The sequence below is a fragment of the Trachurus japonicus genome, chromosome 17 (genome assembly GCF_045865225.1).
Source record: "Trachurus japonicus isolate A0001 chromosome 17, Traja_1.0".
In the NCBI taxonomy this organism is placed as follows: domain Eukaryota; kingdom Metazoa; phylum Chordata; class Actinopteri; order Carangiformes; family Carangidae; genus Trachurus; species Trachurus japonicus.
In genome coordinates this window covers 18106047-18133703 of record NC_140923.1, presented here as the reverse complement: position 1 = coordinate 18133703, position 27657 = coordinate 18106047, and the positions used below count along the sequence as shown (strand labels likewise).

The following is a 27657-nucleotide window of genomic DNA, read 5'->3' as shown; positions in this document are numbered from 1 at the left end:
GCCATGTTTTACTTCAATATCTATGACTCAGCTGCACATTGATGCATTTCAATACACAACACATACCGCTGCCAGAGAATAAATTACACTCTCTCCTTAAATGCGGACATATGTACTGAAGCTGGAAGTTTGAATCATTGACCATGTCATGTGTGCCCATCTTTACTGATGCACATATCCTTCATATTCCAGTCTATAGCTGACACGCAAGGACTGTGCTACTGCCTGCAGCTCCGGGGCAGGAGGAGCAGAAACATGAGGGCAAGCGCCTTAACAAACAGACTTGTTAAACAATTCCCTTAACACATGCTGACACAATGACATTGACCTTTTGCCCACGAATATGATCACTGCCAGTGGGATCTGCTGCTTTCTGAGGATGCATGCATGAGCACCACTGATCACAGACAAGGGTTTCTAGTTTTTTCCTTTATCTGATAGATCAGTGATGAAAAAGACAAAAATAATTGAGGGAGACAAAAGAGGATCGCAAGCCGGCTGAGCCACCTCAGAGAAATACTATCTGTGGATGCTTTGTGAATATAAATGTGTGAAGCTTTGTTTTGGCAACAATCAGATCCACCATTAATGCTTAATGGGTCCTCATTGTGTCAGCACAGGTTTATACACTGTCCCTCTTAATAGAGTGGTGCTCAGTTGAAAGGATGGTATATTCATGCAAATCTTATGAGACTCAATATAGAAAAAGCAAGACGTTCATTTTCAAGCTCTCCAGATATGTAACTCAATATGTTGCTTTATCACATATACCACTCAAATTAAGAATGCTTCTTTGCTGTCAGCTGCTGCATCCTGAACACACCATTAGTCTTTTCTGCCTCTATTTCCCATGTCACTGGCTCTTTGCATTAAAGATAATCAGTAATTCAGAAAAAAAGAAATATTTGATAAGTGTATCTCTCATTTCCAGGCCCTAAGTGGAGGCTCTGCCACCATACTTGTCCTCTACCCCCTGATACCAGGCGCTAATGGCTCAGAGCGAGTTTTTTCTATCACACAGAATCTAACTCAGCAGAGAGTTTGTCCCACTGGAGGAGACCTTTTGACTCCCTGTATTACAATCAGAGAAGTCATATGACCCTCATATGACTTTAGGATGCAACCTAACGCTTTTACTCCATTCTTCAGCAGCATTGAAAACTGGTAGTAATTTATACTTTATATATATATATACATATTATATATATATATTTATAATACTGCACATTTCACTTACTTACCCCTTGGTACTTTTCCCATTGGTAAACTTAGAGTAGTACCAATATCCATGAATAGGAAAATTTTTCGAATCAAAAGAGCAGTAAGGGTAGTCACAAGTGCAGCATTATGATAGTAATTGCACTAAATTAAACAAATGGTGCTCACTTAACATTTGAGTTGGTTCACGAGAAGCTTCACATCAGGAATATTCCGGTTAGATAAACTTGTGCAGTGCTGACTGGGTAAAAAAACAACAGAGATCTACAGTAATAATAATCACAGAAATAGCTACTTAACTGTCTTCAGACTCACAGTGACTAGCTACAAATAAAATGTCAGGATAAAACATCATCATCACCAAATGTTGTTTCCTCTACCCTTTGTTGCATTAACTGTATTAAAAATAGACTTTCAAACTAGATATGAGTTGAATTTCATGAATTTTTCTCCAGCTGGCTTTGAAATAGGTACCACTTGGTTGACTGATATATTTAATGTCACACACACAAAAAAAAACATAAGCTTTGTGCATACCAAATTAAAATAACATAGGCTCTATATGCCATGACGTGTTGGATGTGACATAGTTGATGTAGCATTGGTATGTTGATTGCATTCAACACCTCTGACAAAAGCCAATCACTGGGAGCTATTTCTGACTAAAGGCCAGGGACAAGGGTTCTCATTATCACCAAAAACCCTCATGATGGATCTGCAGGCTGCTGACATATAGGCTATTAATCATCATCAGGGAAGTCAGATTCAAGTGTGCTACATGTATGTTCCCTGATCAATACACATAATGTATAGTGTATCAGTTTCTATGGCGACAAATGAGCGCTTCTTTGTGTCTTTTCCCGGAAATAAAATCTCAAAAGACAAGATTTTTCAGCACTGATAATTACGTAAAGTACAGTCCCACCCAAGAACAAGAGAAGTAGTAAATGGAAGTATAATGACAAAGAACCCACTTTAACAAATGTCATGTCTTATTAGGACCTTTTAAACCTCGAGACATGAGAATGATGACTGAGTCAGACATGGAAAGTGCCTCTCAGAAGTAGCTATGCCTGTCAGTCTCTATATTTAATGTCATATTGAAATCTTTACGCAACTTGTAAGTGTAGGTGTAAGTGTGATGGCTGGCTGCTATTGCGGTATAGGTGTGAAAATCATAGGCTAAGTGAGGTAGGCCTACACAACAGAAACAGGCTGACCTTACAAAAGCTATAATAGCACTGTGTTCTGTTTGCTGCAAAAATAAAACAGAAAAAATTATTTCAAAGCAGTAGTTTACCGTTTTGGAAAACACTTTTTCACTTTCTGGTGGCGACTTAGAGGCTATTTCTCATAGCTACAGGGCTACAGCTAGCATTCACTTAGCTTAGCTTAGCACAAATATTGGAAAACTGGCTGGCTTCACAGACTGGGAAACAAAATTTAATGACCAGCATTATAAAGCAGCATTAAGATGCAGGGATATCACACAATGATGCAGTTTAAACCACACACAGTTGTGTATGAATAAGACATTGTCACATCAATCCAGACCAAGTGTAGCAAAATACAGATTTACAAGGGACAAAGTTTACTTTTATTTTTCACATCGTTAGCCTAAGTGGTTGTATTTTCTTATTTTGAGTCATAGCCTGGAAGTTGATGAGTATTTTCTTTTGATGAATGCATAAAAAACAAAAAAATGTTGGTTTAGCCCAGCGTTTCTCAAACTTTTTTCAGTCAGGGCACCTTTCAAAAGTGAATAAAATCTCAGGGCACCCCTGTGTAAAATGTAATTCAAAATGACACTGCATAGCCTAAATGTAGGCTAAATGTCCTGTTTATTTAGATGGGACAGTAGGCTATTATTTAACAGAGCATAATACAAACTGTAAATGCAGGGTGCACAGGTGCCTCTGTAGCCTACATGCACGCACACGCACACAATAATCCGCAATGTGAGAGGAAGAGAGAAAGGTCTACATCCGCGCAGTGCAGGCACGCGCTCAAATTAACATCCACCGGCGTCTCCGCTCCATTCTGACTCCGTTAGGAACAATCAGAGAGTTTCCCCCTGTCACTGCAGAGTGTTTTTATACATCAAACGCACCGGAGTCGGAACAGAGCGGACACAGATCACCGGAGAGAGGAGGGGGTGTGACTCGTGATGTGTGCCTGTCTGTACGACATTTTTTTCATAGCGTCCTGTGTCCGGTGGACACACTGCTCTGAGTACCCATGACCAACGGAGCGGTCTCTCTCTCCCTCTCTCTCTCTCTCTCTCTCTCTTTCTGAACACTGCAGAAACGAGCCGCCTCACGTCCGAGCCGCTTGATAAGTGCGGCGCTGTTCCAAAAGTTGATTATTTCAACTCTGAGCGCTCTGAGCGCCGCGACAAAAAAAGAGAAGCCCCGAGAGCTTTTTTTTCCGCCGAGGGCGGGCTAAAAGGGCGTCCGGTGGACACGGCCCCTTTGCATAGGCCTATATGTAAAAAGAATGTATTCTATGAAATGTCAGAAGTGGTAATTTTTTTCACGGCACCCCTGACGCAGTCAGACGGCACCCCAGGGTGCCGCGGCACCCACTTTGAGAAAGGCTGGTTTAGCCTATTGGGTTTTCATTTTGAAATACACAAAATAAACTTGAAACACACTTTCCTAGCCTATCAAAGAACAATTAACTAAAATGCAAAAACTTTTTGATTTTCACGTTCTATTTCATATAACAAAAATAAAATCACTAGACGACAGAAACAAAAAAAACAAACGTTTTTTATTTATTTATTATACTGACCGTGGAAGTTGTTGCTGTGGGCTAGACTGGTCTATAAGGCCAGTTGATCTGACCTGGGCTTGGGATGGGACAAGATAATCTTAGGATCCCCCCCCCCCCCCCCCCCCCCCCACCACCACCACCCTACCCAATCTCAAATATTACATAGCTATTTTTCTAGGCTTATTTTGAAACAGTATTCCATAATTTCCTGAGGGTCCCCTCCCGCCCTGTGGGCCAGGGACAACAGGCCTGTTTGTCTTCACACACACACATGCACCTTCACAACATACAGAGTAGAAGAAGGGTAAAGGGGAGATATAGCAGGTTCATAATTTGGTTATAACTTTTGAACTTTTGCCACCTCAGATGTACGTAGGCCTACACATTTCTGTAGATGTCCTCATTATGCTATGTCAGATATATCTGAGTAGATTTTGTTCTACAGAACGACAGTCACAGATACCATAGTGCTCATTGGCGCTCTTGCCTTCATTGTTTTTGGTTTGTTTATTTGTTTCTGTTGACCGCTGATTTTATTTTTTGTGATGTGACATATAACTTGAAACTGTTTTTTAAATTTTAGTTAATTCTTCTTTGACACTCAAAAAAAAGAACACTTTGTGTTTTGATTTTATTTTTTGTATTTCAAAACAAAAATAGAATAAACCAATGATTTTTGTTTTTTATTCCCATTCATCAAAAGAAAATCCAATGACCAAAAGATACGCTGACCCTTTTCCCATCACTGCAAACAGAAAGAGATTGTATGAATTAAGGGCATCACACCAAAAAAGAAGCAAAAATAACTCAAAATGACATTAATTTCACTTCTGACTTGAGCACAAATGGCTGCTGCCAAAGTAATTCAACTCTAACTTTTTGTTTTGTCCTTAGGCAGGTGTATAAAGAAATCAGATTCCACAGCAAGACCGCTTTTGCTGTTTTGCCACACTGAAGAAACAATCAGTGGGCATTGCTTCACACTCCAGAGGCAAAGAAGATGATAATGCTTGCAGCCATTTGCTTCCCTGCCCAACCTCATGGTTAACTGTAGGTTGCCCATCCCCCTACAGTGTGTGAACTGCCTGTCCCTAGCAGGATGAGCTGGCTGTAAACCACACCAGGTCTATTAATTAATTAATGTCCCCTAACTGCAGGGCTGGCTCCCTCGATTGTAGTGGAGCAGCTTTCAGCTTGGGTGCAGCAGCGGTGACCACTAGTGTGTCTTTGGGTGCCTGCAGTGTTGTGGTAGAAAGGAGAGGAGATAAAGGCGAGCAGCAGCAGACAACTGTGGATGGGAGGACGCCGTCAGCACCATAGTGACCATTAATCACCCAGGGCCATTGTGGTCCTGTCCTGTACACGGCGCCAGCACAGGCAGGCAGACAGACAGAGAGAAAGAGGAAGAAGCAGAGGAAGAGGAAGAGGGAGAGAGAGAGAGGGGGCAGGGTGGCTGCAGGGAGAAAGAGGGACAGAGAATGGTTGGGGATCAGCCTGTATATCCAACTCAGCTCCTGCTGCGGGGCTGGGGAGCAGTGCTGCTGTCTCAGTGCTTGTCCTCCGTGTTCTCCCAGGTCCCGGATCCTGAGGTAAGAGCCCGATACATCACTGTGTCCTCCACAGGTTCTTCTCAGGAATATCCTGAGGGTTTCTCTGTTGATGGGTGCAGGTGCTTTGACGAAGCTGTATGTGATTCATGTTTATTGTTTGGTCGCCAGAGTTGTTGCATTGTTTGCCATACAAGATGAGAGGTGTGACCGAGCAGGAGTTGAAACCCGATACATTATATGGTCTTACATATGTTAAAACAGGTTCAAACACGAGGGTCAGTAAGATAAGTCCTGCTACAGACAAGTTGTTTTTTTTAGCATAGCACAGAATATTGTGTTCTGACTACAAAACTAGCAGCTGAGATCCATTATGTTTCCACAAAAACAAGGTAATGAAATAATGAATAGGCAGAAGAATAGGCATGTTTTTCTTTAAATGACTGAAAAGACAAAATAGCCCATAAATATCAAACAAAACACTCATTTTATTGTATCAGAATGAGAACAATTTACCAATTTTAAAATCATTAGTTCTGTATAAAAAACACTCAAAACAAACCACAGGAATAGCAGCCGTGACAATGGAGTTAAATACAGCTTTAATACTGTTAAAAAAATGTAGGTTGAGAGTAATCCTGTGGATTATATTCATTCATACAGTCATAAGGAGACAACATATTACATTGTGTTTGTTTTTACTTGCACAAAACCCTATTTTAAAATGTGACATTCACATCCACTGAGGTTTCCCTCTGCAAGCAAACAAACAAACAAGCTTATCATAGAAGGTCAGAGAAAGTACAAGAAACTTCCAGAAACAGCCTCCCTGTGGCTGCTGGTATGACGCATGGAGAGCTTTTTCAAAAAGTGGAAAGAGTCAAGCTCCATTTGTTGACAGATGATGCCCATAACACTTGCTGTGAGACGGATCCATAGTCGCAGAATGTGCAGGTGTCAATCACTGGACAGACAATGTGCATGGCTAATTAACCTCAGGTAAAATATACAGGGCAACAAGATATAAATAAATATTGTAGACACAAACATCAAGGAAATTAATTAAATTCCGTTTTCATATGACACATATTTATATGCACCTTTTGTTTATACAAGATATCAGTTTCGTAAAGGACGACTTGGTAATTGGTCCTTTGTGTGTGGAGTAACCCGTAGAGACATACCGCTGAATGTGTAATGAGCAAAACAACCAACTACAAACCAAACAAAACATTTAGCCTAATAAATTTCAGCATTTCTTAGTTTGTTTCACTAAAGAGGAAACTTTAGGGCTTAGAGCCACTAATCCTACTAAGTACCTCTAGAGAGAGAATGACTTGTGTTACATAATCACTCTTGAACCAAGAGAGAGAGAAAAAAATGCTATTATTTAAAAGTGGTATTAAATATCCTCACCAAGGCTAATCCGTCTGTGGGAGTTGCACAAGCACAACGTAAATTCATTCAGACAATTTTGTTTTTCTTTGCACCCTCTTGTGTCCTCCACAGAGGACAAACAGCACAGAGGCCCCGAAGACTGTTTGTTCTGTCAAATATTGCCCTGTTGACTCTTTGAAGAGTATCAGATGCAATAAGCAGCATGTTATTTTGCCTATTGGCACAGACAAGAAAGGCAACTGGCATAAACCATTGAAATAACATAACTTGTCGATTTATTTAGTTCCCATCACGTCAACCCAAATGAAAACTTATATTTTCTGTCTGGAAAGGGCTAATGATGCTCTTTGACCGCAGTTATTTTGTGTTATATTTACATTCATTTCTAATGCAAGTTCACCCTCAATCGGTCATCAGGTTATTCCTGGAACAATTTTCTATTTTACCTCATAATGGTGGTATCAATAATGACTACAAATGTAATATACGTGCATTCTCTGATCCATTGCTGATTCCATTGCTCATTGCTGTATGGACTTAAGTGTTGAGTTTCCAAAACAATCTTGTATGATTCAATCAAGTGATCGATACACAGTAGACAGAGAGAAATCCTCTCGGTGGTTTTATCAGGGAACATTCTGCTGGCTGATCCAAGACATATTGATCTGAACGCAAAGACACACATACAGTTATAAACACATTGTTTGTTCCTACAGTTCCCTAATCCCCATCTCTGGATAGGGGTGTTTTTTTAAGTGCCAAGTGTTTGTTTTGGACACTATTGACTGCTTTGTGCAGCAGAGAGTTACAGCATTGAGGACAATTGTGAAAATTCATAGAAGTTGCAGGCAAAGTCCTACAACCAGCTTATTCAGGCTGTAGACCTCAGCTCTATGCTGGTGTGCTGTAGGCCTAACGGAAGATTCAGGTGGAGACAACGGCAGAAAAACCCACAGGTTATGTTGGTGTCTCTTTTCGTGGCAGCTTGCACGTAGGCCTTTTTTTTTATTTTTATTTTTTTTAACATTTTTGCCCATGTTTTAAAAGAAACAACTTTTACTTTCCAAGTTAGCTTTGTGGTTTGGTCTTGGGGTGCTCCGTATGCCAGAAACTGTTTGTCAGGTTAGTTTAATTTCATTCGTCTAATAAAACGGAAAAATAACAAATAAAATGGACATGTTGACATTACATGCGTGCTTGCTGTGGATAGACTGCACTGAGAGAAGACTGGGATTACCACTGAAAACCTTTATCTATGACACTTTAGCATATCACACTGGTAATTACGGGAATCTGAGCCCTTCTGAGGATTTTCAAATGCTTCATTCATATCTGAATTTTGACGATGTATGACTGCAGTTGTATAGTGCATCAGACTGAAAAAAGGATTCATCATTAGCTCGTTTTCATTGGAGGTCAGAAAGATGAAGAAGTGACTTCCCACACCAATTACTGAGCTGACAATACATTGTCTAAAGATCACACAGAAAAAATTGCATAATTCTTAGAAAATGTGAAGCCTGAGATCTTGTTTTAGTCCTTGAGGAATGCTTTCTGTTGTAAAACTGTTTCATATTGTGCAGATACCTCAGTATTGTTTTCTCTTTTTTCCCCCTACAGCTTTTACCCACAGATCCCCCAAAGAAGCCGGACCCTGTGACCTCAGAGACCGTTGTTTTCTGGGGGCTGCGGTTATGGCAGGTCATTGGCATCTTTTCAATGTTTGTCTTGGCAGTTGGTCAGTATATCCCCTAAAATCACTTTGTTGTTGCCTTCACAACTTGTGCTTGAAACAGACATTTATTATGAATAATAAGTACCGGCCAAAGATGCATGCAATTTCAAAGTGTGATCTTCAAAAAGTGTGGTTAGCAGTTATTATAATATGTCAATAGACATGGAATCAAGACAGACAATCAATCTCAATTCATTTTCGTTCAAATAAGAGCAGTAACAATTAGGGAAGAGAATGTAACATTAAAGTAGATAAATGTTTATTTTGTTCAAAATCAGTACATCCAGTACGCCTGAGACAGTTCTGGTCTGGTCTTTGTTAAGCATTACAAAAATATAAATGTTCTCACTTTCCTCTGTTATGTGGCATTGCAGATAGCTCTGCTTTTATTTAACCAAAGAGGGAAAAAATAAGTCTTTAACCTTGCTAACATACAGTATGTAAGCACAACGACGACTCTTCCACCTCTGGACCTGCAGCCAGGAACCAGGCCTGTCAACTGGACAAGATGGGTGGGTGGGCAGGATAGACCTGAAACCCTGTTTGTGCAGAGATTAGTTTGCATTAGTACAAATGCTAACACTCAGCCACTGCCAATTTTAAGATAACAAACAGCATAAACAAAAAAAGATGCTAACTTTTGTGCACAAGAGTTCTCATTCTGGATATGACTGAATCTAGACCCAATAGACCCAAGTAACCTAATCTAAGTGCAGGACAGAAATTCTGATCCCTTTTTCTTTCTTTCATTTTCTTTATGTGCAAAACACATGTTAGTCAAAATGATAATTATAGAAAAGTATTTCTACATAGAACATGTCTAGGGAGAAACTTCATGTGACACACAATGACATTTCCTCCTTTGCCTACCACTCTGAATGTCAGAGCATTAAAAATGCAATGATCATAACAGAAAATGAATAAAATATAACTAGACATCAAAGAAAATGAATAAAACATCTGAAGAATTCAATTTACAAAATAAAACATACATGTACAAGATTAAGTGTGAGTGACTGTATGTCATCTGCCTCCTGTGAAGTGAGGTGGGTTAAGGTGAGGCCAGGGCTCTGTCTCATAGCCTGAGGATAAAAGCTGTCCCTCGCCCTGGGGGGTATAGTCTGTGTACTCTCCTTCACTGGATGTCCTGCAGCGGTGGTAGGGGCACCCTGACGATCTGTCCAGCAGTCAGCTCTGCAGCTGGTCAAGATGCTCTCTGTGATGCAGCTGTAAACCGCTGAGAGTCCTCTGTGACATGCTTAATTTTCTCAGTCTCACTAAATACATCCGCTGTTGTGCTTTCTTGTCCAACTGGGTGATGTTTCATGTCCAGGTGAGATACTTATTGATGTGGGTGGCCATGAAATTAAAAAGCTACTGTCACTCTCTCAATCCCAGACTCACAAATTCTCTCATCTGTGTCAAGAGAGGCAATGTTGTTTTTGTTGTTGTTGTTATCACACCATGACATGAGACTTGCCACTTGGCACATGTACAACTCTTTGCAACCTCCAGTGATCAGACAAATGACTTTGGTGTCCTAAGTTTCAGAATAGTGTTGTGCATGTTTGTACTTTGGCTAAATGCTAACATGCTGATGTTTTGCAGGTTTTTACCACCGAAGTTTACCCTGAATGTTTACCGGAGGAAGAAAATCCAATCAATCTATTGAAATGACTTTCATAACATAGTTAGACAATTGGATGGTGGCCCTGAAGTAAAAACAAACAAAAAAAAAACCTATCCCTAAAGTTACCAGGATTCATCATTTTAGAACCATGAATGTCTGGAATTTTTTTTTTTACCAGAGAAAAACCATACTGTTTTGAGACATAAGACAGGACGAGTGAAAGGTTGGACTTGTTGGTGGGGCTAAAAGGATCACCAAAATATCACCATGGCTCTCTGAATCCAGTTCCCTTTAAAGTAATGGGCCGACTCACCAACCAGCCAGACGACCAACAGAGAGAGCAATGCTGCCAGTGCCGCCACACAACTAGACACTGACCTTGTTGTTAGTAGTTTTCATGGATGATTTCTTTTGTATAGAGTTGTAGACTGTTCCTACAAATACTGTCCACTGTGAGATCATTACGTCTGTGAAGTGTTCCTGTTGAATTTTGTATCCGTGTCATTAACCTCTGCTGTGGCACTGTACTGGAGGGGAGGCAGGAATCTTGGGCAATGGAGTCAAAACTATCTGTACCGTGATCCTTTAATCCACTTAATCCGTACTAATTGTTCAATAGAGATTGCAGTAGGTGACATCTTCAATTCAACTCACTGCCTCTTGTGTTTCTGCTCCTCTCCCTTTCAGTTATCACTCTGTGTTGTATATTCAAATGTCGAATCCCAAGAACCAAAAAGGAAATAGAGGCGCGGAGCGCACAGCGACAGGCCGCCAAGAAATACGCCAACACATTAGAGACAGTGCCACCTCTGAATGAGCTGACTGAGATCCCAGGATGTAAGTACCTCTTTAATATCTTTCCAGTATTAATATGACTATATTAAATTGGTAATAATAACAAGCATGAGCTCTAACTCTGATGTCAGCTGTGGTGCTTTCCTGGAATCGCCCGGCTCGTTGCTTCTTGTGCCACAGTTGCTTTTTAATTCCCCGTTTGAAGCAACTTCAAATACTTGTAGCCGTAAATGAGAGAATGGGAGATAAATGTCTGAAAACTCTTTCAACGGTCATACACTGAAGTCCTGTAACATCACTGAACAGCTCTTTATGCCCCAGCAGACCACTCTGTGATTGTTGGATTTGGGTCTCTGTCTGTGGGCAGAGGAGCATATTTATACATTTTTAGTTTTTAATAAGGGTCTTGCAGGACTTCACTATTGTAGTCTCACTTTGTTATTAAGGCTAAGAGGACAGCTGTCTTTTTACATAACATCTTTTCTAGGGCAGCTTTAATTTCTGAAGTTTTCACTGTCTCTTCTTCTCACCCCACAAATCACAAAACACGCTGCACTTGGTTACATTTCATCTGCTCTGTGTTTTTCTCTGTACTAAATTTTCTCTTCTCTTCTCTTCTCTTCTCTTCTCTTCTCTTCTCTTCTCTTCTCTTCTCTTCTCTTCTCTTCTCTTCTCTTCTCTTCTCTTCTCTTCTCTTCTCTTCTCTTCTCTTCTCTTCCTACTTTTCCTCCAGCTACCTCTGATGCCTCTGCAGTACAGACAGTCTCTGAGCAGGTCCAACCTCAAAGCACAAACAGCAGCCAGCTCTCAGTAGTTAGGGTCAACGAAGAGCCCTCCAGCTCCGTCAGTTTGCCTGAGTCGGGATGATTTTTCTCTCTCCTTTTCTTTTTATCTTCTCTCAGACACTTTTCTTGGCTAAGTGACTTTAAAAAAATCTATGTTATACATTGGTAATCACTGTAAAAGTCACCTTCATGTATCCTGCATCCATCTGTCCTGTAGTTAGTCCATCTGGCCTTCCTTTACGTAACACCATGGCAAATAAAAATGCACCTTGCATTTATTCGCTTACCACATCATTGTCAGAAAATAGAGCATATTTTAATTTTCCAAACTTTGCGTGACAGTAACTGTGTGCATTACAAACTATGTGGCTACAAAACACAACACCTTTAGGGCAGCTGGACTTTTTACATAGTTTATATTTTTTGTAATTTGTGAGGCTCTCCTCTTTCCTAATGCCTAGATGTTTTTAATGTAAATGCACATATTATTTTCAAGTATATCTGCACAGAAATGTCAACAGTATATGACGTAGATATCTTTTGAGACAGAAAATTGCTGTGGACATTAACCAGTGGAGAAATAATAATGCATGCAGCATGCCTGTCTGTTCTCTGTGTTTGTCTTTTCTCTGTTTTCTTTCCTCAGATTAGCTTTGACAAAAGCAAATCATTCACACTATCTCCCGCTGCTCTTAATTAAATATGATGTCAGCACTGATCTGTGGATGAATGTTCTTGCTCTTACTTCTCTCTCCCCCCTCTCTCTCTCTCTGATGAATTTGGTGTGTTGCTAATCCATCTCAGCTGCTTACAACAGTGGCTTTTTCAGGTTAAGAACAGTGACAGATAGGGACTGACATCTGTCTCGTCTCGTTCCTCTGGATGAAACATTATGCAGTCGTGTACGTGAATACAGTCAACAGTTATTGTGAAATTAATTATGCAAGAAAAAGCATCAAGCTGTCAATAAGTTATTTCTTGCATGACAATTGTGTCAAATAAGATCTGTGTTAGAGAATATAAAGAAAACAAATTCACATCATGAAGCTACTGTGGAGAGAGTGTCCATATCTCCCCGGTCCCCAGAGTCACTATATAGAGCTGATCTAATATGCATTGGAGTAAATCCTCTTTCGTGACTATCTAACTAATCAACCATGTGGCTGTGAGAGAGGCTGAAGGGGCTGCACAGACTGTGGCCTGTATAAAGAATGAGGATGAACACATATTTATTAGCTGCTCTCATCCATGAACTTCATACAAACCACAGTGTGATGCCTGCTGCTGGGTTAACTAATGAGGAGGGGAACATAAATGTGTGCAAATATGCAAATTGCCGCTTTTCTCCAGTGATTACATCGTGTTTGGGGTATGCAAGATGAAACACACAATAATCATCTGACAAACCAAATGTTCACGTATATGAATGAGTGTTGTTGGATAAGAATCGGTAAACATCTTAATGCCGAATTAAATTCACAATAAAAACAGCAAAAATGACACCCACTATAACTGAACAGGTAATTAAATCTTAGAAATGAGGATCAAGAAATGCCTGGATGTGTCTATGAATATATTTTTTGCTTATCAAATTAGAAATACTGAAACATGTATTGTGTAAACTCTCAGTTAAATCTGACATACATTTTTGCACTATTAAGAAGTCTGACATTTAGCTTCTGTGTGTACTTCCATTTGCACGTACTTAACCGAACTGTTAAAAGCATCTGAGATAAAATATGAGAAACTGAGGCGGTTTCCAGTTTCACAGCCGATATGTGTCTCAAATTGTGAGAAGGAAGAGGAAAGGAACAAAGTCCTAGCCTCTGTCTGTCATCCCTTTCTCTCCATCTCCTCCACAAGCAAATTCAATATAAAAGCAAGATCTGAAAAAACTGAGTTGTGAACAACACCTTTACTTACACCATCATCTTTGCGGCAGACCCGATTCTTCTGCGGTGCAAAGTGCATATTTCCATCTGTGGCTGAAAATGGGAGGTACTGTTGGTGTGACCTAACTGTTGCAACTACTGTAGGACCTCAAACGCATCTCCCACACATCTGTCCCTGCGTAGCTCTGACTGGGCAGGGAGGCAAAGGTCATTCATGGTTCACAGCATGCTGACTGAAAAGGAATTCTGTCAGGTTACAAGTCATACATAAATATTAACCAATGTTCTGAGATCACATATACAATCCTGACAATCACCTCCATTCTCTCTCTTTTCTTTTTTTTTTGGGTAAATGCCAAAAGGCACAGTGCCCTCAAAAGCTGTATAGTTATGTCTGTGCTAAACTTTTGACATTCTGTGATGGTGTGAGGGTCAAGACCTTTCGTAGAAGGCAATGTTAACCTTTAATTATTCCACTACGGTGCACACAGTGTGTAAATAGCAGGACACAGGGGCAGTGAAAAGGCAGCAACCCTCCAAGTTCGGAACAATGTTGGAACAATGTCTGAGTCATATGAGGGATTTGAAATCTAACATTTAATTACACGCCCTCACCAGCCCTGGCTTTAACCTGCCTATATCTTTTTTTTTTTTTTTTTTTTTTTTTTTTACAATCAACTGGTATAAAAAGAAACGGGAGGACAAACAGGAAAAATTGGAAAGAACAAAGAAATCCATTCACAAACATTCTGATGGTTGATTGAATATTTTAAGTCAGCTGGATTCAACACAGTAAAATACGGGGGCAAAATCATTTCAGATTTACTCTGACCCCCGCCGGCAACTCCTGACATTTGGTCTGTGTTTGTCATTTGGCTTCTTGGCCTTTGTTTGTGTATCCAGTGTCCCTGAAGCTTTTGTGGAGCACCGGGCAAATGTTTGCTTTGCTACTGGAAAAAAAAAAAGAAAAAAAAGAGAGTGAGAGAAAAAAGAAAGGAAGCAACGGAGTTCCATGAACCACGTCTGGTGTCTTTCCTTTGAGCAATTTTTACAGATTTTAAACAATAGTTGCTGAAGTGTAAAATAACGTCACTTTTTCTTGTTGATCTACAGAGTCAGGTGTCATTTGTTAAGTCTTGCTTAAAGCTCAAAGCAGGCTTGTTGGACCCTGTTAGCTTTGTCAGCTTTAATTCAGGGGTGCAGCTCTTGTTTTGCAAAGCTGTCTGGGAAATGTGACGCCTGAAAAACGACTGCTGTGGATTTAATGTTCCTAGAAATGAACAAAAATGAATTCCTCTCATGAACTGCCTTTAGTTTTTAAATATAAAAATAAATAAATGTCTATATAAACAATTAGAGGTAAATCTTAAACAAATTGGATACAGAGCATAAAGGCTTTTGAACATTTAATGAATTAAGATCTCCACATGCAGCCTTTCCAGGTAAATTATCATGCAGATTTGGATGTGACTGTAACTGCTTCAGAGAAGATGTGGGGACAGTCAGGGGGTAATATATTTGAAAATGTGCAAAAATATACTTTATAACCCAGAGTTGGTGGTAAAATCTGATCATATCTGGCTCTGTCCAAAAGAAACAACATCAAAACCAAAATATAAAAACAATGGTTTCCCACCAGTTTATATGTTGGGCCTCATTTTGGCGAGGAGCGCAAACGTGTCGTCGTCATTCTCTGTCGGCTTTTTTTATTAGGGTTTTTTTTTGTTGGTACAATTAAACAAATGAGTTATAATCTTGTAATTATTGAGATTTACAGTTGCTGGTAAGCAGATTCTGTTATTTTAGTAAGTGAGTCATGCCGGCTGTTTTTCACTCTTTCCAGTCTTTATGCTGATTGAAACTTTATGTTTACTGGACAGACACAAGACTGTTATGAATCTTCTCATCTTACTCTAAGTGTGTTCCCCAAAATGTCAAACTCGACTTTAAAATAGTGAAATAGTTTGAAATGCTTGTCTTATATTATTTGCAACCATAATGTATCAAACTAAACCTGGCAAAATAAAGATGCTCATCCTCACTATCTCTGTTATCAGTGTAGATACTCTGGGTGTCACCTCTGGGAGAATAATGAGAAAAACACTGTCTTCTGCACACAAACCTAACTGTAAACCTTTGTTCTCCATTTCTCACTCTGAAAGCCCTTCAAACAATCCCATTAAAAGAATAAATAGACCATGCTTATTAGGACAGATAGAAACAGATGTGCCTTCATTACACGCAACCTACTTAGCCTGGCTTTCTGTCCGCTTTAATTCTTCCTACCAATTACCCTTAGAGGCAGGACCCTGATGATACCTGATGCTGCCATGCAGCCTTTAACCCTTGTGTTATGTTTGTTTCTTCTTCTTGCAGCTGCACCAAAAGCAGAGGTAAAAGAGGAGGTGACAACAGTCTCTGGGAAAGTGGATGGTGATAAAGGAGCGAAGAAGACCAAGGAGGGCAAGAAAGAGGGCAAGGACAGCAAAGAAAAAGGAGATGAAAACGATGCACCAGCAAAGAAGAAGGGTGAAAAGGGAGCATCTAAGAAAGAGGACGGTGAAGGGAAAGGGAAGAAATCTGGAGAGAAGGGAGACAAAGGTGAGAAAGGAGATAAAGGAGATAAAGGAGGAAAAGGAGGGGCTAAAGGGGGAGCCAAGAAATCTCAGAAGTGAACTCTACCCTCCATTGACGAACACTGAAAAAAAAAAAAAAAACTTTTTCATTGCATTTTGGGCACTTCTTTTTTTCTAGAGTTAAATTTGTATGACAATATATTTAAAATAAAAGCTTATATATAACAAAATGCAGTATGGATATTTTGTCTACATTAGAAAGTCATCAAAAGTTGCAAAAATATGAGTACAGAAAAATTATAGATTTATTGACTTATTCACAATTCACTGATGAACATTAGAAACCAGAAAACATCTTCCTATTTGAGTCCAAGTTTACACTGATATCTACAACATGCCTACATCACTTTGGAGTGATGTGAAGGTGAGATGTGTCTCTTAAAAAAAGCATGAAGACCAATGTCCACTCCACTGAGTACATTTCGGCACAAGATAAATAAAAGACAATTAAACACATTTTATACTTCCATGAGAGGTATTTGAAAACAATGAAATACAACATTAGCTCTATGGTTATTGGCCTTATTGTACACTTGATTCCAAAACACAATCATTTTACATGATACAATCAGAACAAAATACTGTATTATAGGGTATTAAAGTGCTCATATATAATTTTCCTAGTGTTACTTTAATAAACGCTTTGAATGCTCTGACACCGCCCCCGCCCTTTTGATGAAAAAACATCTTTTTTTTCTACATATTAACACTGTAAGGACAAGATGCATCTAATCGTCAAGTGACAAGAGGTTTCCCTCAACCTTTTCCTTCTTCCTTTCCTCCCCGTGGCCTGCAGCCATCTGTAATTACTGTTCTAGTGAATCCTTTTCAGCGGGTCGCAATCATGACCGATCCCCATGGAAATTGCCCTGTTGGGTCCAACCTAGAGTTCCTTAAAGGCCAAAACGCAGAATCTCTGAATTCTACAGCAAATTATCAAAATTAAACTTGTCTGACCAGAAACAGGAAGTGTCTGACTCAGATGAGGATTTTTGTGGATATTCCTAAAATGATTTTATATTTTCCTCATTATTAAAAAACCCCATAAAAAGACTGAAAATATCTCCCAGTACTTTCCAACCATGCACTTGTCTCTTGTCCAAAATCTAATTTATTCCTACTAAAAGTACAAGCGTTCAAAATTTTGTCACAAATGCGTTGTTTAATTTTCAAAAAGAAAGGCAGTGTAATTTCCCAAAGCACCAGGGCCCTGTAGCTTTTAGCACATGTTACTCAGGCAGGGGTAAATAGTGCATTTGTCAGGGACGTTTCTGAGATTAACACACATTTGGTCAGCTAGTGAGTATTTATGCACATCCAGGGTGGTATTTGTGGGATTGGTTCAGAAAACAAACAAACAAAAGGAAAAAAAAAACCCTACAGTGCCCATGTACATTGTAATAGGGAACATGTCACCCAATAAAAACGTGTGGCTCATTTGTGTTTTACAAGGCAGGTAAATGTAGTTTTTTTTTCTGTCCTTTTTTTTGGTCTTTTCGTGGGGTTGGAAACAAATTATTACCAGACTCATCCTTACAAATACAACTGCGTGATTAACATACAGCAGACAGGTTGTAAAGTTTTAAAGTCTGCTCTTTTAGACGTAAATCTGCTGGGTGGGCTTGTAGGTGATACACACTGATCAGACCAGGCCGAGAGCACGCACCCAAACTGGACTGAGCAACTGGTGGAGGCACAAATCTGGGAATCTGGGAATCTAAGAATCAAGGAGCTGGGAGCGTAAATCAGTCTGTGTGAAGCGACTGAGAGCAGATGACAGCATGAAGGCCAAGAGTTATTACCATCAAAAGGTGTTCAGAAATTAAAAGAAAAACAAACAAAAAACATGGGATAACACTGCACACAAAAGCAAATATTAGCTTTGGTCACATATTAGTTGGAATTTATGTGAGGTAAAACTGTGTTTAGCTGAATCTGAGCTAAATCACAAATCCATCACACGTTAGTCCAAACAAAACTGTGACTAATTCAGCTCTTGAGACCAAGTTAAGTCAAAAAAAATCTTAGGAGTAACAAAACTGCCTTTAATATTGATGGTCTTAGTTCATTGTTACTGAGCCACTGAGGATCATGGATGGTTTTCTCATTTACTTCACTTCTGTTTACATGTAACTGAACATTTATTCTAAATACCTGAATCAACAAAGGGCTTGTATTTCAACTATTTTTTATCTTGACACTTCCTGCACTACAGTAACTACCAGTAGCAAATACTTTAAATTTAACTTAAAACTTTTAGTTTAATTTTGTTTAAAAGCTTTTTGGAGAGAGGATGACTTTAAGACTCTTTGGTCACTGTAAACAAGGTGGTGGATGAAAAATACTGCAAAATAACCTTTTCCGCTGGCAGCACGTATTCTGCCCTTTCTCTTTGGTAATGTAGTAGGGTATGTGACCTAACCTGCTAACCACGCAGGTCAAGTGCAGTAAATAACAAGTTACAGAGTTTAAAATATCTTGTCTAATGCTTCATTAAATGCTCATCTGAATGCCCTCCATCACCTGTAAATATATTCACCAGTTTTGTTTTTGGACAATGTACATAATCAAATATTGCAAACATTCCGTAAACAAACACATGAAAAAAAAAAAATGAAAAAAAAATATATACACTGAAACATAGCTTTATAACATATCCATACACATGAACACTATTAGCTCACAATTAGAATGTATTTCTGATCTTTGTAAACATTGTGACTTGTATATATACATCAAAAAGCAGCATAACACTGGACCATCTGTGAAAATTACTGTGTGTTATTCATCTCTGGGTTTTCCTTCATATCCACCACTAATAACATCGCTCTTGGAATTCCAGGGGAATTTGAGATTATATTGGATTCCTCATTTAATTAAGATTCCACTGGAACATATGACCATTTCCTGCACCCTGTGTTTTTAAATGGGGTGGAGTTGTGGTGGTGGTGGTGGTGGTGGTGGTGGTGGGGTCTCTTCATCTTTGAAAACTATGCGTGAGAACACTTGATACTATTTCTGTCAGATTTCCATTAAGGTCCTCTTTACCTCAGCTGACGCTCAACCCACAGAAAGAGACGGTTCTCGAGCAGATATTCTTACTTTGGCATCATGTTGTGTGTGTGTGCGTGTGTGTGTGTGTGCGTGTGTGTGTGGAGAATCTGAATATGAAACATTCATTTGAACACTTTGAAATCTGTTACAATTAAAGAGATGAATACTGGGTCTTTCTAAACAGCACAGACTATACAACTTTTTTTTCTTCTTCAAAACAAGAGTATTTCAACACAGCCTTATGTAACATACCAGCATCCCCCCCAGAGAGAGAGAGAGAGATGCTGACCATGTTAAAAACACCATTTTAAATGTATAAAAATAGGTGTGCAACAACAGAGGACTTCAATTACCTGAGTACCTTCCCTTTTACACTGAAGTGGATTTAAGTCAATGCAGAACAAATGAGATACCATGTCAGAGAACATGAACAGATCCCTCAAAATAGTAGCTTTAATAATACTAATTTTTTTTTTAAACAGAGTCTACACTTCGTCTACTAACACTGACTTAATGCTGATGAAATTGCCCCACATGTGTGCCACTAAGTGCACGAAAAACCCGCCTGGCTTTACATAGGTGATTAAGGCTGTTCCTGGCAACTACTGCTACTAACTAATCCCAGTTTGATTTATGCACAAGACGTCTGCCAAAAAAGCAAACAGAAAAACACGATGGCAGTGGGAATGAAATAAGAAACGGCAGTCTGTTTTCAGCCTTTTACACATTCACTGTGGCAGGTGGTTGTTGACGGGGTTGAGAGTGTTTGCCACAACAGCGAGGGTCATCATCCCTCAAATAAAGGTGGCCCAGCTCACGGAAGTGATACACCCTTTCTTTTTTTTTTCTTTTCTTTTTTTTTTTTTTTGCCTTGAGCCTCATCAGTAGCTGAAGTTCTGGCTCGATTCACAGGAGAAAAAAAACTGGCAGACCATCCTGAGACTGTGTTATGATTTTGTTTTGTTTTGTTTTCCAGTTTTCATCCCTATACACAGCGGTCACATGACTGTCTCCCTCTCCTCCTCGACCACAGGTGAGGGTTTCTCGTCCTCGCAGGGCCGTGGCGTGTGGGCAGAATGCTCCTCCTCGGGAATGTGGAGCTCCTGTCCCGACGAAGGTATCGAGTTCTCTGAGACGGAGCCGTTCTTCACGTACCCGGGGAGGTTCCTGTGCCCGTTCACAGGCACCGGTCCCAGCCTTGTGGTGAGGTGGAGGGCCAGCGGTCCTCTGGCAGTGACGTTAGTAACACTGGTGTGTGATACCATAGGTCCATAGCTGTAAGTGTTACTGCCGCTCCGCGCTTTTCTTTTGAAGTCCAGAGCCAGAGTCCTCCTGCTCCAGGACTTTTTGATCTCGGCTTGTACCTTAGAAAAGAAAGAAGAGGCTATTCAGTCGAGAGCTTGAATATCGTGCCAGTCAGTTTTTGCCATAAAATACGAAACTTCTCTTACCTCCCCGTTGCAAAAGCAGTAAATAATCGCCACTAAGAATCCCTGGAAAAGAGAGGAGCTATCTTTAGTGTGGAGATAATATGACATTTTAGCCACTTACATTGATATTTCCTATGGTATTCTAAACCATCAGCCACCAGCCTTTTGGTTTTTATCTTAATTAAGTTCTAACCACAACCGAATACCTCATTAAGTCACAATTGATCCCTTTTTTTTCTCGGTGATAAAGACATGTTAACCTTGAGGAATCCAGATCAGGTCAATCAGATTTTGTTCAGCTTGAAAGGTTACAGTACATTAATATTAATGTGAGGTCCTCAGAGGTAAATGGACATTTCCACCACAGCGGCTTCACCTGGAAGGAGTTAAACAGCATCTCGTAGTGCATCTGGATCAGCCAGGGAACTCCAGACACCTCTGTGTACGGCATGGCGTTGAATATGATGTAGTGGACACCGAACAGTGGCATCAGCACCAGTGTGGACTTCAACAGTTTTCTGTAACGGCAGAGTAACATTTTATAATCTGAACAAAATGACATACAGTACAGTCAGTTTAAAGTATCTAATTTCTGCATGTTAATTCGATCAACCATTCATTCTTTTATTCAGCCATTCATTTTGTTTACAGGCTGCTATACTTTAAGGGCTTCACTTTGGCAAAAAGTTATATCTGATTTGGTGGTGGAACAATTAGTTGATTAGTAAATTAGTCCCGAGTACTTAAGCAAGTGATGGTTGTTTGAGTTCAAGTGAACTTCATCAAGCCAAAGTGCATTCAACATTCGCTGTTTCCATCTTTTCAAATGTGAAATTTTGCTACTTTTTCATTAGAAGTCATTATAAACATGAGTCATTATAAAGTCATTATGAATTGAAAACTTTTGGACTGTGAGTCATAACAAGGAATTCAAAGACCTTCACCTGAGATGCCATTACTGACAGCAGCATTATTTACTATGTAATATTATTCATTGCGATTTTGAAATAGATTACATAATGCATAATAAGAGACTGATTCCTCATTTGATAATAATCTTTACTTGCAGCCTTTGGTTCATGACAGTGATGGGACATTATTATGTATCACTGCAATCCCCATTTCCTGAGCCTTCCTCATGATGGAAACGCAGTGGGAGTAATTCATTCATGACTTCATGATGCAGGATATAAATTCGTCATATGATGAATGAATCAAAACAAGTGGCTGCTCTAGTAATATTTTGAAAAGAAAATAATAATTTCACACAATGCCAGTCCTCAGTACCTGTACTGTTGCCTCGTGTCACACCGTCCAGCGTTTGTTTCTCGTAGTTTAGTTGCCAAGACTCTGATGATGTTCAGAAATAACATGAAGTTAACCTGGGAAAAAAAGAGAGAGATGGAAGGTTGTGATCGAGTGTCACTGCAAGCATATAGTAATACAGCGTCTTATCCAGCAGCTGTAATCCAACAGGTGCAGTGAAACACTGTCATTACCTTTACAGCACGGCAAAGATGCAAACAGCGAGAGGGTACTCACCACTACAGCCGCCAGGATAGGCACTTGATATATCCATTTCAAATTGCCTGCACTTAAGTCCCAACACCTGCAGCAGATAAACATCAACAAAACAGCGATCAGCAAGAGATAAGTAGGGATCAAGATGGCAGATGTGATGATGCATGACCCCCCTGTTCCACTTTCATGTCTCTAGTGATCACTGCCGTAAGACAGAGAATCGCACAAGGCACTGACCTTATCGCCCCTCTGTTTAATTTCATGTGAAAGTGCCGGACACAAGTATCATATGAAACCATTCTGACACGAATTCAATTTGTCAAAATACATGTTTACATGAAATTTCCAGACTTAAATTGATCCATTACCAAAGCAAGTGGCCTCAGTGTTCAAGGGCTTTTGCACCTTTTCTTTTTGCTTGCACCTTTACCTCCCATTGAGGACACTGAGGTCATCTTCATCTCCTCTGTATTTATCCTTTGTATGTGTGGCTTTCATCAGCAAGAAAATGTCATAGCTTTGTAGGTAAACAGCATAGATCGTCCTTTCAGTTATATCCAATTTGACACCCTTTGAGTCATTATAGTGGATTTGAATTTCTTAACAAAATGACTACCATTACTTCTTCCTCCATACTACCAATTACTGCTACATGCACATGGCAGAGATGTGGTTATTATCATGCTTGGTTTGTTTTCCTGTCCAAAAAAAGCTCAAAAGGGAGGCGGAAATCTTCCGCTGCTCTCCTGAAGACGACAAAAAGAAATATGTGGCTTCGCTCCACTAGACAGCTGCTGGATACCAGCTTAGCCGTGAGCTCTCAGTTCCAGTTTCCTCAGTTTCCTCAGTTTCCCCAGTGTAAAGACAGGCGACTTCACTTAGATTCTTTTTTTACTCAGCTTTCAACCCTGTCTTCAATGTTTATCACAAAAACTTGAAATGTATGTAGTAATCAGGATTGATGGATTGAAGGATATGAAGGAAAATATGCATATTTCACCATTTAAGAATTAGGATTTTAGACATTTTCAAGGTCTTGGTCTCGGTCTAACCTAAACCTCACCCCCTTGGTCTTAGTCTTGGGTTAGGTGGTCTTGACTATGACACTACATTCTTGTGCAGACAGGTATTTTTGTTGCAGTACTCTTTCCACAGACACAGCATTATACAACCACATTTTAGACTTACATCATTGACATTGTTTTGCGTGCCTTCTTTGCCTCAAGCAATTAATGACCTCAGCCTCTCTACGCCAAAGTTTAGTAAGAATAATGTCTCGTTATTTGTGCAGTTCACTTACTCTGTGTCTGCAAAGACGGCTCTCACAGTTGCCCAAACTGTCACAAACATAGCCGGTACTCCTGAAAAATAAAAGAGGAAAAAATAATACATTTAATTTTTAAAAAAATAACTTGAGATTACTTTTAATGCTTTCAAAATAGAAGTCCATAATATGCTAGGCAGGTAGAGCCTGGGGAGCACAGCATCCACATTGTATGCGCTGTGCTTATGTAACTTATACGCACAGTGTGTACAATGCAGGAACTGTAAAGCCCATATTCATGAGTGTGTGTCTTTACACCCTTTCCATTGTCTTCATTTACTTATTAAGAAAATATCAGCAAGGGACAAGTGCCTCCCATTTTATTTTTGTTCAAATCCTTTGCATACTAATTAGACCAAAATAGCTTACATAATGTTTAATTTGCACGGCATTATTATATAATATGATTCATAATTCATATTGTAATCACGTGCATAGAGACAGAATGGAAATGAAGCAGAACTCACCCCAGCCAATCAGAGTAAATCCCCATAGATACTTTCTGTCTGAGAAGAAGGTCATGAAGATGAGGCTGTGGAGGTACAGACCCTCAACAAGGATCCAGTAGTAATTGGTCGCCAGAAAGTACATGAACAAGGTCACAACCACCTTGCAGCCAATCTAGACACAAACAGCAAACAAGGAGAACAAAATGTAATCACCTGCCACACTGACTTTCACCTGATGAATACATGCTGGAACGCTTTTTCACATGATGCTGCAGTTGTTTCACAGTAAAGCCGGTGAGATTTGAGCTCTACCTACAGACGTTATCTGTAATCAGCATGCAAACAGGCTAAACTAATAGTAAATATTACCCTCTTACAATCATCATGGTAGCATGGAAAGCACACGTTCGGTTCAAACCAAGAAAACAAGAATTTTCATCACTTTTAATTGCAGGTGAAATTGTGGTATATTGATGTGTTGATGAAAAGAAGGGATCACCAACAGTATTGTTGCTCTGAAGCGGGGTATTAACCTTTTGTCAGGTGAATGCCTGACAACCGTATGTTACTGTGACCTTACTAACTTGACCTTTCACAACATGGCATAAACAACAAGCTGTGCCTTCTTTAGTGTTGCTGAGTTACAGTGTGTCTATTGGATGTAGTGTGTACTGTATAGTGGAGAATCACTCAGAATGCACATTAAGAGTTTACAGCTGTCAGTTTGTGTGTTTGACACTTCACAAGGAAAAAAGTGAATCAAACTTGGGAGTTTGATATGAATGTTTTATTCCAGCTGATTGGTTGAAGTGATGTAAGATCGAAACTGGGGGTGTCACAGCAGCAAGCTGCAGCTTTTGTGTTAAAGTTACATGTTTAAATTGCTTTTTGGACTGTGTAGATTTCCCCGGGGCCCTGCTGGCTCTGTACATGAGAGCAGTGAAAACTGGGAGACACGTCAAACAAGTTATTGATTGAACTAACCTGGAAAAACGTTAAGAAACTAAATTAATACCCCTAACCCTAACATGTCTATGGTCAAAATGAGTTTCCTCAAACTGTTCCTTTGATATTTATAATTGACAGTGATGTTTTATGTTATTATAGCTTATTTGTTCAAACAGAGGTTAATAATAATGCTGTTAGTAATGTATGTTCTGCTGTATTGAGATATTGAGAGGTTGTGTGCAAGTCTCAGGAGCCCATAATGATTTAGTCGGCCATTGATTGGGCTCCAGTTAAAGTCCGCCTCCTCACTGCTCTATTGTCATGCTGTGATTGTTGAGACTCAGCGCCCCTCTGTCCCTCTACTGATTACCAGCCTTATAATTGTCATATCCACCTTTTCTCATCAGTGTGTATTCTAACAAGCATTCCTGGGCCACTGACAGTGGGCGGGGGGTTTGCCATGGCGTCGTTTTTTAGTTGTGCTTCTATGCATTGATTCAAAGATTTGTGACTGAATATTTTTGGATCTATAACCTTTATCTCTCTCTCTGCTAGTATTGGAATATATTCCAATGTTGCGACCCTGTGTGGTGTAACTCCCCAGAATAGACAAGTTGTCATACAGAATACTAACATTATGGTGCAGTTTAAGTTTTAAAAAAGCGAAATGTGCAAATAGAAGGTGACTATTTGCACATTTCCTAATTTTAGCACCTAACACTGTGAACAGGTCGCCAGTCAATCACACGGCTGACACAAACAGAAACAAACAATCATCCGTGCACACATTCAGACCTACAGAATGAGCAATTTAGAGGCGCCAATTAAGCTGTTGTCAATTAACCCTGCGACCCCCAACCTTATCCTTAGGCGTTCTCGAGGATCATTCACTCTCATGTTTACACCGTCAGACAATATAGAAACACTAATTGAACTAAACTGCTGGAGGGAGGAAAGTGGCGTACCTTGAGCAAATGACAAACAAAGAGCCCTCTTGCTGTGAAGGGACAGTGCCAACCACTATGTTGCCCCCTGTCTATGTGAAATGGCCTGAGTCTATATAAATATATATGGTCACTTGCATCTAAATCTACAAAGGCTTCACATTTTTATTGATCTGTCGACAGCAGCCCTAGGATACAGTTTTTCCTTGACTGCTAGGTCTTTGCTACACACACGAAAGTATGCAGCAGCACACACATGTACAGTTTAATCCATTATTGTGTCACGTACAGCATGTAGCCTACGCTAACAAACCACTTCTTCCTCTCTCTCAGTAATCTCTCAGTTTTGAGAGCCACGGGATAAAAGTGTCAACCAAATATATTGCACAAATTGTTTGTTTGCATATTAAAGCATGCATGAAAAGTACTCAGTCTTCACCCATTTTTTAAACTTGACGCTGAAAGGGAAAGCCAAGTTCTGGCCTAGTAAAAGTCTGGCATGGTGACAAATAGTACAGTTTATTTGCTCCAGCAGCAGCAGCACTGGAAAAGCAGGTGAGATCCTGCAAAATACCACTTCCTCTTTGGAAGCAAAACGTTTAACGCCCAACTAGCCTACTCTACAAATCAAATTATCTGTACATGCAGTGCAGAAAGACATCAATGATTTTTATGATTATTTTGTCTGCAGGAGAAGAGAAAGTCCTTTAATGGCTATATCATGTATTATGTGCCATAACATATCTCTCATTCCATGTGATGGCATATACACTAAAATATAACCTTACAGGAGGAATTGTGTGAGTATTTTTCAATGATGAAGTGTTTTATTTGATGCCCATCTACACTGTGGGTGTGTTTCAGTCATGCTGGCGTACTTACAAACTGTGTTTTGTTGGCTGGCGGAGCTTCAGTGATGGACTTGAGGTCTTCCACTGTGACTCTTTCCATGTTCTCCAAGGCCGATCCAGAGTAGAGCACAATATCTTTCACAAAAATACTAATGGCTCTTAGCATGTAGGACACAAATAGGTGCATGTGGATGTAGTTCCTGGTGCAGTGTAATCGTCTGGGGACAAAACACACAAGAGGCGCAAGGTCAAACAATAGACAATGCTGAAAATTGTGCATTTGTGTTTGTATGTGTGTGTGTGTTCGTACATGTGAGCTGGCACACCTTTCACTTATGTGTAAGTATTTTCACACACGTGCGCTCACACACACTCACACACACAAACAATACTCATCCTAATTAGAGCCAGCTGAATTCCACGCTGACTATAACACATTCTTGAGATTTAGGGGCTTGAAACGCACAAATATTGAAATGCTGGGCTCAAAGTGAGCTGTAAAAAACAAAATTGCAAGCATGTGTCGAGAGAAGCATGCAAATTTCCTTTCCAGACAAGCGCAAGTTTATCCATCAAAAAAAATCTCCCAAAACATCCTGGGAGTTTCCTGCAGGGGCGCGGTCCTTTGGTGATTAGACCCCAGTATTGGAATCAGGTTGCTGGATCAATAGCTGCAAAGGTTACATCACTACACTGCCAATTAAAAGAAAACTAATTATAACATT

General features: G+C 39.8%; 2 protein-coding genes across 2 annotated transcripts in view; one reads left to right on the top strand and one right to left on the bottom strand.

Annotated features, from left to right (window-relative positions):
* The first annotated feature begins 4992 nt into the window (after positions 1-4992).
* Positions 4993-16518, top strand: tmie (transmembrane inner ear). Its single transcript, XM_085805894.1, has 4 exons — positions 4993-5582; positions 8559-8676; positions 10991-11140; positions 16152-16518. Exons 1-4 carry the CDS (start codon positions 5472-5474, stop codon positions 16448-16450), a joined length of 678 nt encoding a protein of 225 aa, XP_085662020.1. The 5' UTR covers positions 4993-5471; the 3' UTR covers positions 16451-16518.
* A 116-nt stretch (positions 16519-16634) lies between these two features.
* Positions 16635-27657, bottom strand: part of pth1r (parathyroid hormone 1 receptor) — a 43063-nt gene continuing 32040 nt past the window's right edge. Inside the window, exons 6-13 of the mRNA XM_085805892.1 lie at positions 26964-27150; positions 24208-24361; positions 23717-23777; positions 22438-22504; positions 22183-22277; positions 21272-21413; positions 20917-20958; positions 16635-20829 (exon numbers count right to left, since the gene is read on the bottom strand). Of these exons, the coding sequence (XP_085662018.1) occupies positions 20464-20829; positions 20917-20958; positions 21272-21413; positions 22183-22277; positions 22438-22504; positions 23717-23777; positions 24208-24361; positions 26964-27150 (1114 nt within the window). The 3' untranslated portion in view covers positions 16635-20463. The remainder of the gene's footprint in view (positions 20830-20916; positions 20959-21271; positions 21414-22182; positions 22278-22437; positions 22505-23716; positions 23778-24207; positions 24362-26963; positions 27151-27657) is intronic.

What these genes read in the sequence shown, in the direction of transcription:
- tmie (XM_085805894.1), top strand. Translation starts at nt 5,472, where the DNA reads ATGGTTGGGGATCAGCCTGTATATCCAACTCAGCTCCTGCTGCGGGGC. An exon ending in CCCAGGTCCCGGATCCTGAG is followed by an intron (nt 5,583 to 8,558) that starts GTAAGAGCCCGA and finishes TTCCCCCTACAG; the next exon opens with CTTTTACCCACAGATCCCCC. An exon ending in GCTGACTGAGATCCCAGGAT is followed by an intron (nt 11,141 to 16,151) that starts GTAAGTACCTCT and finishes TTCTTCTTGCAG; the next exon opens with CTGCACCAAAAGCAGAGGTA.